Source organism: Anastrepha obliqua, chromosome 1, assembly GCF_027943255.1.
Source record: "Anastrepha obliqua isolate idAnaObli1 chromosome 1, idAnaObli1_1.0, whole genome shotgun sequence".
Classification (NCBI taxonomy): Eukaryota; Metazoa; Arthropoda; class Insecta; order Diptera; family Tephritidae; genus Anastrepha; species Anastrepha obliqua.
The window spans coordinates 135,354,482-135,374,768 of NC_072892.1; the positions used below are offsets into that span (position 1 = coordinate 135,354,482).

At 35.0% G+C, this 20,287-nt stretch overlaps 1 protein-coding gene and 1 pseudogene across 1 annotated transcript; one reads left to right on the top strand and one right to left on the bottom strand.

The window, feature by feature from the left end:
* The first annotated feature begins 147 nt into the window (after positions 1 to 147).
* On the top strand, positions 148 to 19,808 carry LOC129253061 (putative defense protein 3). Its single transcript, XM_054891300.1, has 3 exons — positions 148 to 409; positions 12,088 to 12,307; positions 19,619 to 19,808. Exons 1-3 carry the CDS (start codon positions 202 to 204, stop codon positions 19,686 to 19,688), a joined length of 498 nt encoding a protein of 165 aa, XP_054747275.1. The 5' UTR covers positions 148 to 201; the 3' UTR covers positions 19,689 to 19,808.
* LOC129236504 (U2 spliceosomal RNA) lies at positions 4,103 to 4,286 on the bottom strand (annotated as a pseudogene).
* Positions 19,809 to 20,287: the final 479 nt, after the last annotated feature.

Below are 20,287 nucleotides of genomic sequence, written 5' to 3' on the forward strand. Positions count from 1 at the left end.
CTTGAGCAAGCAAATTATTAAATTGCTGTTGACATACATACATACATACATAAATAATAAATAAATACTAAGAATTTTAATTTAAATAAAAAAAAATTAATTTAAATTTAAATTGGAAAATTAAATTAAAATTATAAAAAAAATTATCAAAAAATAATTACTTTAGTTAAAAGAAAAACTCAGTGCATTCTAGTGATCGATATGCGTGTATTGTGCAGTGTTCTTTGGCTTGCAACGGCTCTCGTTGGCTTAACAAGTGCTTTTCCTGATGGTGCTCCCGCTGATACTTGCGTGAAACAGCGTGCCAATCAACCGAATCACGGAAAAGCGCGTACTCAGCCAGGGCATACAAATCTCTATGAAGTCGTCGCCAATTCGGAAACTTTTCATCCTGGACAAGAGATTTCAGGTGATCTAAAATATTATCAAATTACATACAGACATACGAGCATGCTCAGAGAATCTACTAGATATGCAAAGTTTATTGGGTTGGGATCTAAAATCTGCACTGAATGTGTGGATGGGTGCTGTGGAATGGTATTAAAAAGCTAGTATTTAGCACTGAATTTTTAGAACTATCAGAGGATGATGAATAATAAAGTGTTTATAAAGGGTTTTTCAATTGGCGCGGGTCGATTTTGGCGCCCTGTGGCAGCCATTTTGGTTTGGTGACATCCGTCAAATCTTTTGTTTATTATTCAGTTGTTTATGCCAAATCATCATTGCAAGTTACACGATTGAACAGCACGTTCAAATGATAAAACTTTATTATCAAAATGAGTGTTCATTAACGCAAACGTTGCGCGCATTGCGCCCATTTTTCGGTAGACGTAGTGGCCCTTCCAATTTCTTATGGCCCATATTGAACCATATGGACCTAGACGACATGTGGTTCCAGCAGGACGGCGCTACGTGCCACACAGCAAACGCCATTTTATTCCATTTCAACATCTACCCGCCCTTATTGAAAACCCCTTTACAAGGCGGCGCAAAATTAGCCTTTTTTATTAAAATTAAAAGAAAATGTTTTGAGTGGTTGAAATCTTTATTTTCATTTCCTGTTCACAAGTGTCAAATATGATGGGCCTACAAGGCCATTTGATAAAACTGCTAATCTTCCGATAGGGTGATTAATTTTGCGCCAGTCTGTACATTGTATAGTGGCAATATTTAATGAATAAGAGATAAAGTTAACCCTTTACTGCATGAATTGATAAATCGATGAAAAAGCGGAAAAGCTTTATTTAGTTACAATTAAAAAATATTCAAAGAAAAATAATGATAAAATTTTATAGTATATTTTTTTTTTTGTTTTTTTACGGAACCATTAATAAAACGGAAAAAATGTTATCCGTTGAGAAAGATGAGTTTATCAACGATTCAATAATAAAAGGTTTGCTCACTTGGGATATTAGAATTTTAACACTCCCTTACAAAAGGAGGCATTTAAGAAGGATGGAGAAAAAGGAACAAATTAAATCTCTTTTGATGATAATGGTAGTAAAAACACACTTTTCTACTTAAGGCGTAATGGGTAGAAAGAGGCCCGAAAAAATTATGATTTTCAATAATTTTTTTTTGCTAGTCAATTGCTTTATTTCACAAAGATAAAAACATAGCATTAATTCATCATGTTTCGACTTGACTTTAGAAAAATTAAAAAAAAATAATAATTGTAAAAGTTATCGCTGTTTGTGTGTAGCCGGTTCTCCAGAAGTCTCTTGCGGTGATCATCACAAGTCCTTGGAGATTCATCCAAAATCAATCGGACAAGAGAAATTAGTTTTATTAATAGATACTCTTGTGTCTGATCAAAGCTTTTTTTTTTAAATTATGAATATGGCGGCCTCAGGAAATATTTTTCAGATTTTCGAGGAGAAAACAAACAATTAATTGTTAAAAAAAATCGAAATTTGTGAAAAAAATCCTTCGATCAGGCACGAGTTTTTTTATTTTTCAAAAGCAGTATACATTTTATTGAAATCTACAAAGCGGTTTTTAAGTTACAGTGATCATCAGTAGGTAGCTAGGTAAAATGGTTGAAGTGCACCTGGCACTACTCAAGTAGCACTAAAGCGCCGTTTTGATACCATTATGAGTCCTATAACAGGTATATATCTACAGCCAGCCAGAGCTGTTGATATAATGGAGCAGATTGATTGGATTTAGGTTGGCGCACGGCCCCAGGTTATCGAGCTCCGAAGCGCCCGAGGCCCTTTGTTAATTGTTGAATAACTCCAAAAGTATTTGTCGGATTCACTACAAATTTTCACACAATATTTTTAGTATTAGATATACTTTAAGAAAATGCTAAATAAAATCCAATTTTTTGATAATTCTGAGTACCCACCTAACCCCTTAAATGGGAACAAACTGCAAACGGTTTAAAGCATATTTTAAAATTAATATTTGAATTTAAATAAATTATTTTAAAACTCATTGTTTATGGGCAATGAAATATATTTCATATATATTACTTCCATATGCAAGGGAAGTATAAGTAAATAATAGTAGGGTACAAATAGCACAAATAGCAGTTATAGCAGAAATTGCCTAATGAGAATTAAAACAAAAAATTATTTAAATTAATCCAATAACCAGATTTTGTGAATTAATTTTTGCATTGAAAACAGATCGCGAAGTTGCGAAATTTCGCCAATATGAAGCTAGCATGTTACCTAAGCAAAAAGGGTTCCGATTGTTGTGGGGAGCATACGGACTCGACAAGACTTGTCTTGCATTGGTTTCGTTAATCTATTTTATTTCTAACAGGGTAGGTGATTAGCCTGCTGCTAAACATTACCCATAAATGTTGAGAAATGTTGCTTGAGCGACAGTCTTAGGGATATAACTCCGGGTTGTTCCGGTAACGAAGTAACGACTGCCGTACGATAGGCAAATAGGGTCATGATGAATTATTTCATAGAAGAAGCGGATTGATCACAAATTAGTTACAAAACTTAATCAGCTTTTTTACTTTTCAAGCTCCCAAGACTATATACATTGCAAGCTGACTATAAACATTGCACTCCAATTACACAACAACCGGAGCAAAATTTGTGTTGACGATAGAATATTTAAACTAAAATAAACTCCATAAGTAACGTTCAATAATCCAGCGTAGACAAATAATATGCCGCTGTTTTTTACCATATTTCTTGGCCTATGCAGTAAAATTAAAAGAACATCAGTTATTGTTTTCTGTTTGCTTTATTGATGTAACTTGTAACTATTTGTATTATTATATAATCGTTTACGTTTTATGTACGTTTAACCCATAGGTGCTCAATGTCTTTGACAACTCCTAGTGAAATTTTCCAAGTAATCTTTTTGTAGATCATAATAACCCTTTAATACCCAGTTTAAGAGACCTTTTGAACAATTTTTAAAAAAATGTGTTAATGTTCTACAAAAAAATTTATCATTGAATTTTACTATAAGTCTTCTAAGACGAAATTTAAGAAAAATCAATATTTTTACTGAATTTACCGTATTATTTAATATGGCATTTGATCAGTATTGCAAAACTTTAATACACTGTACAAAAAATTGTGACCCGGTAGACCAAAACCCAGTTGGGGTTTTACGTTTCTACATGAGCACTTTCATTTACAATTGGTTTGGTTTGGGCCCGAAAATTGCTGTCGCACAGTGTTATCATTCATTTAAATAAATACTAAATATATAAAACAAAACTATATAACTTGTAGGCTAAAAAAAAAAAAAAATACCAGTCTAACGGTTAGACGCGATAGAAGTGAAACCTTCCGTAAAACAAACTGAGAGAGAATAAGACGAAAGCAGCATTAGGAGCGGGATAATTATAGGTTCATTATAATATTGCTATAAAGTTCATATTTTATTTTCTTCATTTTAATATTATTCATCCTCAATGTTTTCAATTTCAACAAATGATACGAGTGGCTTATGATAGATAAAATATGATACAAATGCTTTGGTTTCGATGTTGTCAAAAAAAATACTCAAACGGACCGAAGAAACAGACTTACAAATTTCTTCCATTTTCGTCTACTTGTATTCATATAAAAATTTATGTCTCTTCCCACCAAAGCTAAATGTATTAGTATATTTCTTCTTGTATTTATTCAAGGCCGAAATCCCGGCGGTACTGCAATACCGGGCCAACCCGTGGCAGAGGTGGAGTAAGCCCCTAAAACACTCCGCCCATTTCCAAAAATCAGTTTAACATTTGTTGTCCTCGGATGGAGGATCTATCAGATGTTAAGCTGATAAGAACAGAGTATATTTTGTCACAATTGAGGGATGTGACCAACCTTTTCAACTGAGAGGTGGCAGATCGCCAATGGCGATTACGTTGCACCTCTCCAGTATCTTATCAATTAAACCCCTCGACGAAAATTGAGAGAATTTTCTTATTTCAAACCGCTTTGGCCTTGTTTAAGGGCAGAAAGTGATCTTAGAAGAGTTTGTTTGTTTTTTTGTTTTTGAAATTTGTTTTTGTTGATTTGATTTTTTTGTATCTGGAAATTACTTCCTTAATAGTTTGCTTATGTTCAAAGTATATTTTGTCACAATTGAGGGATGTGACCAACCTTTTCAACTGAGAGGTGGCAGATCGCCACACTTTGATCTTAGCCATAAGGCCGAGAAGCGATAACCATACACAACCAACAAACTACCTTGTCAATACATTTTCTAATAAACCTTTTGAGAATTACACGCTCACAAAAATTAATGTACGAAATATTTATACCGATTCACTTAAACTGACTTTCAGTATCTAAACCAAAAATAAAAAAAGCCAAAAACCTGTTCTCAATAAATAATCAGAAATGTCCTACAATGCAAATTTCAAAAAAAAAAAAAAAATTTTTTTTTTCTTGTGATTCGAACCAAGAATTTTGGATCGGAAGCTCACATTGCTAGCCGCTCGGCTATCGCGCCATGCTATCGGCGCTGGCCTAAAAGTTATTTAGTTCGTCGCTACGTTTATATCAACATATAATATAACGCTTCGTAGCCAAGAGGGTCGCTTTTTCGTTTCACTTTTTCTCAAATCACTCCCAACGATTCTAAAGAAGTTTTCACTTCAAAAAACAAATACTATATTCGCGACACAAAAAAAATAACGCAGAATTTAAATATTATACTTATGCATGTCAATTTACTTTACGACAAGAAAACTGACATACTTAATGCCACTGGAAAGGATTCAGCGACTCGCTGCTCTGCATACCACCTATTGACCTTATGCGAAAAATCTGGCAGCGAAATCCGCGGGGAGGTTAGTGGATTTAGGAGCGTTAAAATGTTTAACCTTTGTGCAAGCTGTGATGTTGTTGGAGCGCCATATATTTCGAAGCTTAGCGAATGCGTTACGTGCCTTATTTATTCGGTTGTAAATGACACTTTTTGCACCACTGTCTATGGAGATCATACTTCTCCAATAGTAAAAACTGTCAACGTCTGCAATGGTTTCATCACCAATTGTAAACAACGCAGCGTTGTTAGCTTTGATACGCATTGATTCCGTCTTTTTAATATTAATTTTAAGACCTGCTTTTGCGGACTCCTGCTGAAGCAAATTTAGTTTCATCTGCATGTGTTGAGGCGACCGCGAGAGTAACACAGCGGCATCTGCATATTCTAGATATTCGAGGCTGGTGTTCATTCTCCAGGTAATTCCACGGTTTACAGAGTCAAATATTTGAAAAATCCAGTCCACTACAACGATAAATAACAAAGGGGACAAGACACGCCCTTGCCGCACTCCAGTAGTGGAGCTGAAAGCTTCACTGAGCTTTCCATTGTGAAGAACTCTCGCTCCATTGTAGTTATTTCTAATTAGATTTGTGATTTTCCCCTGTATACCCAACCTATTTAAGGCTTCCCATATTTATTCTCTTTTAACAGAGTCAATTAAGATATGGGCTGTAAAACACGAGTGGCGCTTAGAAACCTTTAACCAAAAAGGTTCACTTGTTAAATACCATCTTTTTGCGAAAATAAGACACTGTACTTTCTTTTTTGGTCTAAAATACGCGCTGGGGCTTAGTTTCGGAGGAGGGCAAAAATAAAAGTATATTTATATATTTTTATTTAATATTTATTTTACACAGAATACAGAAATTTAAATTTATTCAATTACAGTCATGTAATCTTCTTCTGGAACATCGTCATAAATAAAATTCTGAATTATATTCAAATTTTCTTCCAAATCGATTTCCTGTTGAATCATTGGTCCGAATCTCTCCTGTCGTGCATTGTATCTATCATTAAATGAATACTTTTTGTCTAAGTAGCCTGTTCGTAGTGCATTGGAAACATCACTATCAGTTATTTTGTCCCATGAATATTTTATCCAATTCACAACTTCTGTAAGCCTGGTTTTACAAAACTACTAGTTAGAAAATTTCAGTACCAAAATCACCATTCTGTTTTCAATATATTCATTGATTTCTCTCCGAAAATGATCCTTGAATGGCTTGTTTAATGCAATGTCAAGTATCTGGAGGTAACCAGCCATTCCTGCCGGAATCATTATTTGATCAATCTTTCCCTCAGCAAGAAAGTTTTTCACGTCTTTAGCGCGGTGAGTAAGGAACATAAGTTGACGAAGAAGCCTTGCGGTGAACTGTCGTTAAATGCAAGTGCACGCTTAGCAACTTCATTGTCTTCCAGCTTAAACAATGTTGTTGATCTCTTTAGAGACAGTTCAAATCGTTTAAGGAAGTTGTCCAACCAGTGTGACGATGCTTTAAATTCTTCTGTGGATATATCAAATTCGATTGCTGTTTCAAGGGTAAATTTTTTAATGTCAGCCTTGTGCACAACTAAAGCCAGTGCTATCTGCCTGCAATCCATTCCCAGATGCAATCTTCCAACTCAGAAAATAACGGCTGCCGACCTGATCCAACTCTGCGTTTTTTTCTCAATTCCTTGGTCCACCAATTGACATAGGTAATCGTTGTCTCCACACTATTTACGAACCATACGATCCAGCATCTTCTCTTTACAGAATGCTACAAGATTTACACCCCTGGAGTCTTCCACGATTCCCTTTTTGTACTCGACGGAATAGCTCTTTCGTTTTGTACTCATTTTAAATGGGGTTATAAACTATTCACTTTATTTTTAAATAAAATTACATATGAGGAAATAATCAGACTTACTAAACTGAAATGAATGAACGTTGTATACCTGCACTGTCGCTCAATGTACACATAAGGCAGCAGATGTTTTATTTTTGGATAAATTCCAAGGATTAATTTGAAATGAACTGTAGAGGTAAACAATCAATTTCTTGGAATATTTTGTTTCAAACATTTCTCTGAAATACCAGTAATATTAGGAAAACTAGACACATTATTACTTATACTTAATAAATCAACAGCATTTTTTAACGAATTCTTTTTGTCACATTATTTTAACTAATGATTATTTTCGGGAAATGTCTTGTTTTACAAAATGTTCCGAAAATCACGACTAGGTGTATTTTCGGAGGATGTCTTATTTTCGGAAAAAGACGGTAGTAACACAGTTTATTGACCACTGGTTGGAACTTACATACGTGTTTATGTCTGTACGACGCACTTGCGAAGGAAATGTCGCTACACTGGGCAGAAAAAGGCTCAAATCAGCGCGGAAATAACCAAATCAATCTAAAATTATAATTTATTTATGAAATATTGTAATTCGAATTTACTAAAATACACACTCAAATTCACGAATTCCGAAATTCAAATGTCAGCGAATATGAAAAAATCAAAAAACTCAAATAGCAATGATGCAGGCGAATCTATTACAGGTGGTGTTGGTAAATCAGCTGAGTTGTTTTTTTTTTTTTTCTTTCGCCGTGTCCATGTAGCTGTAAGCCCAGAATTAATCAAGGCGAATTAATTTTTTATTTTCTACTTTTCCAATAGTTTGCTTTCACAATCAAACGTACAAAACATTGTTGTTGGTCTAGTGCCACCACCTTTAATAAATGCGCCTTATTTTACTCCACGTTTACTCAAAATTTCTAGAGTTAGCAACACAGTGTCTTGCCAAGGGAGCCGATTTGTCAAGAGCGAACGAGAAAGCTGCTTCCTGAGCAAACTTTTAGAAGTTGAACAATGGAGTATTTTTTTTTGTCAAAAAGTATTTACGTTTTACTCTGTTATCGTTTTGCGAAAATGAATCACTCGCACTTCAGTTCTGCTCTTTCACTCACTTGCACAAATGAGGGGATATTTCGAAATGTCATAAAATCATAGACAATTTTTTCGTGTTTTATTATTGCTAATTGTATATTTGATGGAAAATAATTTGAATTATTTTATAATTCTTAATTTGGAAATGAAGTTGAATTGAAAACTGCAATACCGTATACAGTTCCTTATTGGGTTAACACCAAATGACAAAAAAAGTTTTTTATAATAGCGGTCGCTACTCGACAGGCAATGGCGATTGTATATATTTCTGCAACGAAACAGCTTCTCATAAAAATCATCTGCCCTTCGGAGTCGGTTTAAAACTGCAGATCGCTCCATTTGTGGGACAGCATAAAGACGCACACCACAAATAGGAGGAGGCGCGGCCAAACACCCATAAAGGGTGTATGTACTTATACATATATACTCTTCAGATGGAGGAAGAACTCATCAAGAAGAGGAAAAATTCACAGGGTGCAAAGCCAGTCCAGGCAGCCACATGATTCGAATAATTTTCCACAAATAATGAGAGTGACTTGTTCTTCCAATAATTTTGTTAGTTTTATTTAATTTTTAATAATTGTATTTGGACTAACTTAAGCCGGACTAAATTACGGGGAACCTTTTAAATTATAAAGAATATTTTTGTGAAATTAGTTTTCCGCGACCTTTTAGTAATTCGTGTTTTTCCGAGTTCTTAAGTAAACTACTGAGCTACTTATATAGACACTTTTTCCTAAACAGCGTTTAGGTGCCATTTTCAATTGTATCACCTACTTTTTTGGAACATCCCTTCATAGGTGCACCAATTTATTCTTGGCCTATTCACTAAATTTATTGTTCTCCCTCTATTTGATTGTGTTCAGATGCTTTCTGCCTTACAAGTTTAGAGATTTCGCTACCTAACTATATTTCGCCATAGATTTGCTGACGAATTACTCCCCACATTAAAACTAAAGCAAATGTAACTGGCTCTTCTTAAAGTTCAACCCGCCAAGCTACAGCTCTAAACCTCTCATTATCGTCTATGTTACAATAGCCGAGATAGGAAACAATGGAGATAGCAGACGAAAGCCCGGACAAGAAATATGGCCGAACCACAAATGTGTACCACACCGAGTGTATTTCGGCTATGAAGAAGCTTCGGCTAAACACTGAATTTCGTTCGAAATCGGAGAAGTTCAGCGAAGCACCTAACAAAGATTGCCGATAGGGCTCGAATACGTGTATCCATTTGAACGATAAAGCCTGTCCAGCGGAGACACCGGATTTTATTTCGATGTGACTATATCGATGTCTTTCCTAAGCCAATGCAACTCCACCTTCCATCGGCAGGTCGACCTTCTATCTTCCGCGGATCTCTCTTCCGCAGTGTTGGGCATAATGCACTAAATAATTAATCCAGTAAGGGGATAGTTAAAACACTGAAAAATTGAGTACTTAGTGATAATGAAACCTTTATTTTGAAACAAATTTAGTGGTAGTGCATTTTCTGAACATTCAAAAGGCCTTCTCAATAGATACTATTCTCATTCTCGCTTCTGAGATATAATGGTTTTGGAGAGAGTCTGCTGAAGTGTAGTTTCTGTACGTCGAGAGAGGAGTTTGTTGTTCTATTTATTATTTATTGGTATTACTCAGCTCATTGCAGCGCTTATTGGTACGAGTAATTCTTCTTTAATTTCATTAATTTCAAGACTGGTGTTATTATCAATGCTATCGTTGGATTCCAAGTAAACGAGGTCCTTTACTAAAAAATTATTATCACAAATGCCGTAGGTTACCCTTTCTTTATATGCTATGGCCCCCAGATTCAAGGACATCTATTTTAATTTGAAGCGCAGTTTTTCTGATGTAAGATAAATTTTGATATTTTTAGGCGTCTTCTTGTTTTTTTTTATTGCATAAATTAGCTGATTTTTCAGCTGATTTTTTATATGCATTTTTAGAGGTTAAATAAAAAAAACCCCCTTTTTTGGTCAACTCAAACTTAAAACTTTGCATCATCGGCTCGGCGAATAAGTGAAAATTGATACTTTGCCCATTCACCACGTTTCAAACATCGACGATTTATAATAGACTTCCCAGTTGGTGACACCGGATCATGTCAATGTTGGCAGCGTACGCTTAAAGGGTGGTGTGCGATGGCCGCTTGAAATGTCCATGCAAAAGCAAAAACTACTTAACTGTTTAGGGTAAAACTTTTATATTTTTCGACACAGTCTCCTTTTAGGCTTATACACTTCGTCCAACGCTGTGCCGAATAATTGGATTTGTACAAGTCTGAAAAATAGCCATTCGCTTCTGCATTTACCACCTCGTTTGAATTAAATCCTTTCCCCACCAGCCATTTCTACAAATTGGGGAACAAAAAGTAGTCCGAGGGATACGAGTGAGCCAAGTCTGGAGAATAGGAGAGATGTAAAACGAGTTGGAACCTTATTTCCATTAATTTTGCGATCACAACTGCTGAGGCGTGAGCTGGTGGGTTGTAGCGATGGAAAAGGAAAATCACTCCACTTCGTCGATTCAAGCGATTACCAAACACAAAGAAATATACCGATCTGGCTGAAAATTGGTATGTACTCGTCCATATCTCCCGATTCGCACCAGTAGTGCCATCTCTCTGACTTTGCACGGCCTTTTCAAGCGATTCTCGTGTTGGCTCAACTTCAGCTTCAATATTCTTTAAATTTAGAACACATTTTTTGACGTGATAACGTCTTATAATTCGATTTAACAGGCTGCACGCACGAAAAAATGTGTCGTTACCTTGCTCATTAGTGTTACCTTGCTCATTGCCGTTACCTTGCTCATTTGTAGTTACCTTGCTCATTGCCGTTACCTTGAATGAACTGCAAGCGAAAGCGCGGAGCGAACGACAAAGCAAACAAAGCAAACGAACGGCAACGTTCGACATCTTGCTCTCTCCTTTTTAAGCGTATATGTGTATGTATATGCGCATACGTACATATATAAATTCACGTATTTGTATTTGCATATGCCTTCTTATTGATTATTATTAATTTGATTTACTTGAAGAATTTAAAATAAAACCAAGTTTGTTAATAATACCTGTTGTTTTAATGTTATTATTATTTTTTGACGTGATAACGTCTTATAATTCTATATAGCCGGCTGCACGCACCAAAAAATGCGTCGTTACCTTGCTTGAACAGCATGTTATGTTATGTTATGAAATGTTATGTTATGTTATGTTATGTTATGTTATGTTATGTTATGTTATGTTATGTTATGTTATGTTATGTTATGTTATGTTATGTTATGTTATGTTATGTTATGTTATGTTATGTTATGTTATGTTATGTTATGTTATGTTATGTTATGTTATGTTATGTTATGTTATGTTATGTTATGTTATGTTATGTTATGTTATGTTATGTTATGTTATGTTATGTTATGTTATGTTATATTATGTTATGTTATGTTATGTTATGTTATGTTATGTTATGTTATGTTATGTTATGTTATGTTATGTTATGTTATGTTATGTTATGTTATGTTATATTATGTTATGTTATGTTATGTTATGTTATGTTATGTTAAAGTATATTATGTTATGTTAATGTTAACTCATTCTCTATATCCATACAAAATATCTATCAAGCAAATAAAATTAAAATTTTCTTTTGAAAAATGCAACCATTCAATCAGTATTTTCTTACGACGTTATCACGTTAAACTATCGTCAGTAAACCGACTTTACAGACAACCTCTTTTTTTTCTTTCATATCAAAATGGGCAAGCTTATCTTATTTCACAAAGAGTATTTAAACTTGCGATTAATTAAATTTCATTAAACCTAACGAAAAAAAACAGATATACTTGTACATATGGTAATATTTAAGTGCCTACTCCTACTTATGTGTGTGTAAACATTTCCTTACAGTCTTAATTTATCCCGTTGACAATAAGGCCACTTTCCGCGGATTCTTTCTGCAAGCGCGTGATGCCAACTCCAACGAATGGAGTGGTGAGTGGATACAAAGTGAAAACACCAAAACCATTCCGGAATGCTCGGCAATAACACATTCGGACAATCGCGACAAGTTGGGGGCGAAACTTATTTGGAAGGCGCCACAAAATAAACGTGGGCGTGTCTATTTTACGTAAGTACTTCTATATTCCTTTTTAATTGTTGTGAAATATGATAAATGTTGGAACACAATAACACATACATACATAGGTATAGACGCGTACGTATTTATATTATACTAGCAAACCCAGCCCCCTTCGCTGGGCACACTAAAATAGAATAGATATGGTTTAGAACAGAAAATATATGAATTTCATATTATTTATTTCTTTATTCCTTATTCAAGCGCTTTGGCATAAACAATATTTTTTGTTTTTCTATTTGTTTTTGAGTAAATATAAAATATAAATTGAAAATCAGGAAAAAAGAAGATTGTTTTTAAATTTCAAATCAACGCATATGAATAACTAAGAAACAATCGTCTTTTTTCCTGATCATCCATGAATTTTTCGTTTCAATTTATATGTTATATTAAGCATTGGATCTTTTGTAACCATTATCCATTTATATTTTTCAAAAAAAAAAACGAAAAAAAAATTTTTTTCCACGAACACATAATTTTATTCGGATTTCACATTAAATTCTCAAATTTCGTAAGAAATTATTCACTATTCCAAAATCCACTCCAAAAAAATTCACAAACAATTTTTACATGTTGCACTTACGTTTTTTCCTTATGGCATCCAAATCAGAAAGAAATATTGGCACATTGTAACTCACACTGTCAATTTGACAGTTCAGTTCCGCCCCAAGCGTTAAAAAAGTAAACGACATTATGGCTGGTTCAAAAGAACGCTGTACCCGTTGTCAGTGCTCCGAATTACAACCAAACTTTACGAAACCTATTTTCAATATTTACTTAACAATGTGCGTAAGTTTGGTTTAATTCGGTGCAAAGACACGGCGGGTCCACGTTCTGGCATATATTTCGAGACCCTAGTCATCAATAGGTATGAAAATTACCCCGTATTAAAGCACTTATCAACAGCTTTCATTTGATACCCATATTGTACATACACAGCCAAAGGTTACCCGGGTCCACGTTTTCACCTATATCTCGAGACCCCAGTCACGGAGCGGCATGAAAAATACTCTGTAATAAAGCATTCACCAACAGCTTTCATTTGATACCCATATTGTACATACACAACCAAAGGTTACCCGGGTCCACGTTTTGACCTATATCTCGAGACCCCAGTCACGGAGCGGCATGAGAAATACTCTGTACTAAAGCATTCACCAACAGCTTCAATTTGATATCCATATTATACATACACATCCGAAGGTTACCCGGGTCCACGTTTTGACCTATATCTCGAGCCCTATTTCCAAAATAAAATATAATCCATGTTACTCGTGGATGATGTAGCTTTCGAATGGTGAAAGAATTTTTAAAATCGGTCCTGTAGTTTTTGAGCCTATTCATTACAACCAAACAAACAAACAAACAAAAAAACAAAGTTTTCCTCTTTATAATTTACAAATAAGTCTGGCAAAAGTGTGTGCGTTCTTAGCGTTTATTACTTTTATTCTGATTTTAACCTAAATGCCGGTATCCATATTAACAGACAAACTATTAAACGTGGAAATTAAGCAGAAGATGCAAATGGACGAGCTTCTAAATACCAAGTGACAATTAAAATGTTAATTAAAAGAATAGTAAAACCACTTAATGGCTTTAAAGTATTTGCTATATTCAAGTTGTAATGTAAAATAAAATACTATGGGGGGTCCGAGGCTACACCACGGATGTACTAAAAAATCTCATTTGGCTGATTTTAAATCGTAAATTTTGTAGAGTAGGCGCACATTGGGGAAATGGCAACTGTTGTCCAAGCGGAAATTTTTGCCATCCTCAAAGTAGCCGAATTGATAGTCGAGGGGAGATGGAGCGGAAAACAGATTGGAGTTTTCAGTGACAGTCAGGCTGCATTGAAGGCCCTGGAGAACGCGAAGCAAACCTCAAAGATTGTTCAAGAATGTAAGAAGAAGCTTAATTCTGTCGCAAGACAAAACAGGCTTGTACTTATATGGGTTCCAGGACACTCCGGTATTCAAGGAAACAAAATTGCCAATGAATTGACCAATCGTGGATCAGCGGTTCCCCCACAAGCTCCAAAGCCAATAATCGGAATCAGTTCTGCAGCAATAATGAATAATGATCAGCGATTAGATCTGCAATTTGCATAAATAGCGATGGTCCGGTCTAGAAAGCTGCAGAACTGCAAGTGTTTTGTGACAAGTTCGAACAGAAAACTGTCAAGCTTTCTACTCAAACTTGGAAGGAAAACGTTCGGTTGATTGAGGACCCAATGTACCTGTTTTACTTAGAAGAGGCGGATAGGACTGAGCATTTGCTCTGTGAGTGTCCTGCCTTTGCTAGAGCAAAGCTACTAGTTTGGGTTCCTAGGTCATGAGAATTATTATTATTCGTTATTTAAAACTGGAAGATATTTACAGATTACCAAAGAATCTGGAAAATTTTGACAGGACTAACTACCTCTGTCTCTGTCTCTCTTCTTTCCTATCTCTCTGATACTTTTCTCCTTTCCTCCTTGACTATCTAACCTCTTTCCAGAGCTCTAAATACAGTGGGCTTGTTAGTTTAAGTGTTTTAGGAGCCACCAAGTCTCTTGGTGCTCCTTGGCTCGACCAATTCAAATTTCAATTTTTCAGGCGCACATTTACTTAGTACTGCCCATTGTATAAAATTACGAGTAAAAATACGCTTCTTCTTCCTAATTTTCGACAGGCAGTTAGATGTGAGTGTGAAAGGCACCCCAGTTGTGTGATGGTGTGAGTGCTTGATCTTTTCGTTTGAGCGTGTTGGCGGGGTTGCTATGCCAAATTAGAATTTTTATGGTAACATTATATCGATATCGATTATGGTAACAGAATATCGACAAAAAAAAACAAAAAAATAATAATAATATCTTTGAGTTGGAAAATTTAGAATAACAAATAGTTTTAAGAGATTTCTTTGCTATAATAATGCTTTTTTATTGAGAAATATCTTAGTTTGTACGACAATTTTTAGACTTTTTGATACCATTTTCTATGAAATGTAATTATATTTTAAGCAACCATTTTACATAAAAAAGCGTTTTAAAATCAGGTGATAAAGCTCGGAATGCCACGATGGATTGTGCATCGTACCACGAATCATTCTTAAAATCATATTAAGCGCAAGACAGAGTCAGAACCAGACATTAGCGCATTGTTCGTACGAGTAAGACCATAAAAACTGTGCTGTTGTGAATTCATCGAAATTTCTTGAGGAAAGGGAAAATGGTGGCTAGCGAGTGAGGCATGTCTTCCAGATCCACGTCACGATTTTTGAAGTTGTAAAACAATTTATGACTCGGCCAAGTAAGTGACTACTCAATTTAGGTATAAGTAAAGTTCTGGATTAACAGTCACCGTAGCCCAATGGGTTAGTGCGTGACTACCAAGTGTTGGAAGTGCAGATTCGAAACCCCAGTCACGCTACACCAATTAATGGAAAAAAGTTTTTCTAATGGCTGTCACTCCTCGGCAGACAATGGTAATCCTCGGAGTGTATTTCTCCCATGAAAAAGCTATTCATAAAAAACCATCTGACATTCGGAGTCGGCTTAAAACCGAGGGTCTTTTCACTTGTGGAAACACATCAAGACGTACACCATAAATAGGAGGAGGAGCTCAGCTCAACACCCAAAAAGGATGTAAAAGCCAACTCCAAAATAGGAGTAACCATTGATCATGACAACAAAATTTCTACAGAAATTGCTCAGAATTGCGCACCACTGCTATTTCTCTTTGCGCAATCGCCTAAAGAGCCGCCTTCTAGACGGGAGAACAGATATTTCTTTATGTCGCTCAATTATTACTTGTATTTCAATCTCGTAACTTGGTCACTCCGAAATGAGGATAAACAGAAGTTGCTGATCTTAGAAAGAAGAGTTCTGCGAAAAACTTTTGGCGCGATATGTGATAAAGCCGAATTGCGAAAGCACTACAATAATGAACTTGACTGAACTGTACGTGCACCCGTCTGTATTAACCACAATAATGATCAACAGACGGAGATGGGCAGGTCGCATATTACGGGCAAAAACTCGCCCCAAAAAATACTCTTTGGAAAGTGCCACAAGAAGACGCGGCTCAGTTGGTTTGACGATGTAGATGAAGATGCAGGTTTTTTTGGGAATTCGGGTATGGAGCCGTCAGACATTATCTAAGCAGAAATTTGCATTTCATTTCATCCCGTCTATTTGTAAAAAATTTAAGATCGCTCTAAATGTATTTAACACAAGATCGCATATATGACAAATGACAGCGAGCCCTATTTGAGCAATCCAATAATTCTCTTTGGCGTGAAAAAACTGAAATTTCTATCCGTAGAATGACACCCATAGTTAATCAGGAAATATTTTTCAGGTTTTCAAGGAAAAAACCGACAAATAATTGTTCAAATAAAATCGAAATTTTGAAAAAACAAAATCCTTCGATCAGGCACGAATTTTTTATTATATGTTTTTCAAAAGCAGTATAAATTTTATTGAAATCAACCAAGCGGTTTTTAAGTTACAGTGATCACCAGTTCAAAAAATATTCTTTTGAGAAAAACGCATTTAAAGTTTTGCTATCGATTACCGGAGCGTCCGAGCGCCCTTTGTTAATTGTTGAATAACTGGAAAAGTATTTGTCGGATTCACTTCAAATTTTCACACAATATTTTTAAGATATTATACTTTAAGAAAATGTAAAGAAAAAACAATCCATTTTTTTGAAAATGCTAACTGCCCCTAACCGCTTAGACGCACTCGACAAACAATCAAGAATTGAGAGGTTGAACCCGCATTTGAACTGAAGCATACTAAAAACCCGTGGCCAACCATTTCTGAAGACATTTCCGCGAAGACATTTCTAACCAATTATTTTCGTTTCATCAAATCCGCTAATGCAAAAATCTTGTAACAACATCGTTCAGCATTACTACACACCTACGAAAAAACATTTTATTGCATTTAACTTTAAATAATCACAAAAATTGCGCCAAACTATCAGCAAAACTTAAAAGTTAATACTAACTCGAAAACCATTAACAGACCCTCAGATTTAATTGATACATACAGACATACGTATGCATGATATAAACATAAATATATGGGCAAAAAGCCGACCGGCACCAGTAAACAAGAACGCCATGCACACACATACATCAATGCATACAAATGTACGTTACATGCACAAGTACTAAATAGTATTTGGAGGTTTGTGTAATAAAAACTTAAGAAAAAACATGGCAAAGCATGGTTAATGAATCAAGCAATAAATATTTCAAGTTGTGCAATATCGGTAAACATTATTTACCATTTGTTGCAAGATTTGCCGACTTGCTGCAAACTCTCTGGCTACCGTTAATATAAAAGGTAAGTAGGTCAGCATAGGCCGGTTATCATGGCTTGAGTGGTGTCGGTTGTTTTTATAGACGAATATATGTGCGTATGTATGTATATTGGTATGTGTGTGTATGTTTGTAATTAAGCATTACTTAGCCTACTAAAAAGGAAGTTTCTTTCATTTTAACAATAATAAAATTAGTGGACGATGTACAAACTCTATGAATGAGTGACTTTATTTAAGAAAGGTCTCTGTACAATTGAATAAAGCTTATTGAAAAAGTTAAGGCGCCTAAAAAGTTTTTGAATTTTTAAAATTGGTGGAAATAACAACTTTAAGATAGACAATTAATACGTCCAGAAATTTCAAAATAGCGATTTTTTTCGATATAGATATAGAGTACAGTGAAATTTTCATGCGGAAATTCTCAATATTATGGCACGGTTTGCATGTTTTTAATATTTTTGATGCGTTTTTTTTAATACTCGAAAGAATCTTCTCTATAGATTTGATTTTTGATAGTTCCATTAAAAATATTATATTTTATAAACATAAAGTGTGACATTTATGACGTTAAACGCATAGTTTTTTTTTAAATGCCTTAAATTGCAAAATTTTTCGAAACTCTAAAATCCGGCTCGACAGACTATACCTACAATTTTATTTTACAAGAATTTTTTACTTTACTTTTTTTACTTCACGGAGAAATGATGCGACCGTGGAGCAACTTTTTTTCATTGTACTTTGGATCACGTGATTTTTTATGTACATACATATAGGGTTTTCCAATAACAGGTGTTATCTATCGGTATCGAGAGATGATTAACCTTTTTTTAGGCCGGAATTAGATAGTATTGATCTGGACAACGTTTATTTTCAACAAGACGGCGCTATGTGCCACACAAGCAGCGAAACCACTGATCTTTTACGGTAAAAGTTTCCGGACCGTGTTATCTCTCGAAGAGGTGATCACAATTGGCCACCGATATCTTGTGATTTAACACCTTGTGACTTTTTTCTTTGGGGCCACGTGAAAGAGAAGGTCTATACCAACAGCCCAGGGCCGATTCAATACCTCAAAGATGGAATTCGTGAGGCTATCGAGGGCATAGGGCAGCCACTTTGCAATACGGTTATAGAAAATTTCATGAAAAGGATATTGTCCTGTAAGCGTGGTCGTGGTGGTCATTTTCGTGATGTTATTTTCCATTATTAGCGGCATACCTTCCTCCTTATAATGAAATAAAAATGAGAATAACACCTCTTATTAGATAACCCTATACATTTCGGACGCTCAGTTCGACGATTTATCGATTCAGGATTTATGTCACGATGCAAGAATGATAGAAACAAGATTGCGCCCATCAAGAGTGCGTGACGTCACGTTTGTCGAGTTGTGCAGTGTCGCCAACAATTTGCTCTTTGCAAATGTGGAAAGACAACTCATGAATCTTGCACCGTCTCACAAGGATCATATTGTGAACACTTTTTTGACCAAAAACTCGACAAATATCATCGAACAACCACCGTATTCACCGGATTTAGCCACCTGTGGATTTGTCTTTTTCCCAAAACTTAAATTACCACTCGGCGGACGGTGCATTGAGTCGATAGAGTCCTTTAAAGAGCTGAAGGAGCTGAAGAAGATCTCTGCAAAGGCGTTTAAAAGGTGCCGTTGATGGTTGAACTAATCGTTGGCATTTGCGTATTGCTTCGAATGAAGCCTATTTTGAAGGCGGCAAAATAAATTTTAATAATTAAAAATTATTTGCGTTTTATTGAACAATTCCCGGCACTTTTTTTGGAAGTTATGTATATAGCTATTATATTATATTATTATAGCGTTCATACTTTTATTTATCAAGCATATATACAATTGAAAATATAGCGCATACTTTATAAATAAATTAAACGTTTATTTGAAATATTTTATGCCATAAAAAGCGTATTCATTTTAAGAGTTTGACTTTATTATTATATTTACTGCTTCTCTTTCCAGGGGCACGGTATTAAAGGAGTATGGAACTTTCTGGAGTGACATTGTTGCAAAAGTACAGTCTGCACCGTGAACTTAAGGACACCTTTGCTATAAGAGCATAATTTTCTTCTCATATCCAGAGATTCATTACTTAAAAGATGTATTAAGGAGTAAAACTGCGGAATACTTACAATAAACAACAATTGGTTTTGTACCTTACGATTTGTACACATCTTGAAAAAAGAAATACATACAGTTTGTCAAGAAAATGTTTTGACACACTAAATTATTCGAGTTGTTTGCACTCCTTTAACTAAAATCATCACTTCTTAAGGGGTTACATACGTCTAGCAGTGCCAAAAATGCGCTAAAAGAAAAACTGTTTTTAGAAGGGATAACAATAAAAATAATATATAAAAAATTGTATACATTGTTTATTAATACTTAAACATTGTAAAAAAATTTATTTTAATTTTTCTTTACAAAAATTGATACATAAAAAATCACGTGACCCGAAGAAGAATGAAAAAAAGTAGCTCCACGGTCTGCATCATTTCTCCTGGACATGTTGATGTATCTGTAAAAAGTAAAAAAATTCTTGTAAAATAAAGTTGTAGGTATAGTCTATCGAGCCGAGTTTTTGAATTACGAAAAATTTTGCAATTTACGGCATTTAAAAAAAAGGAGGCG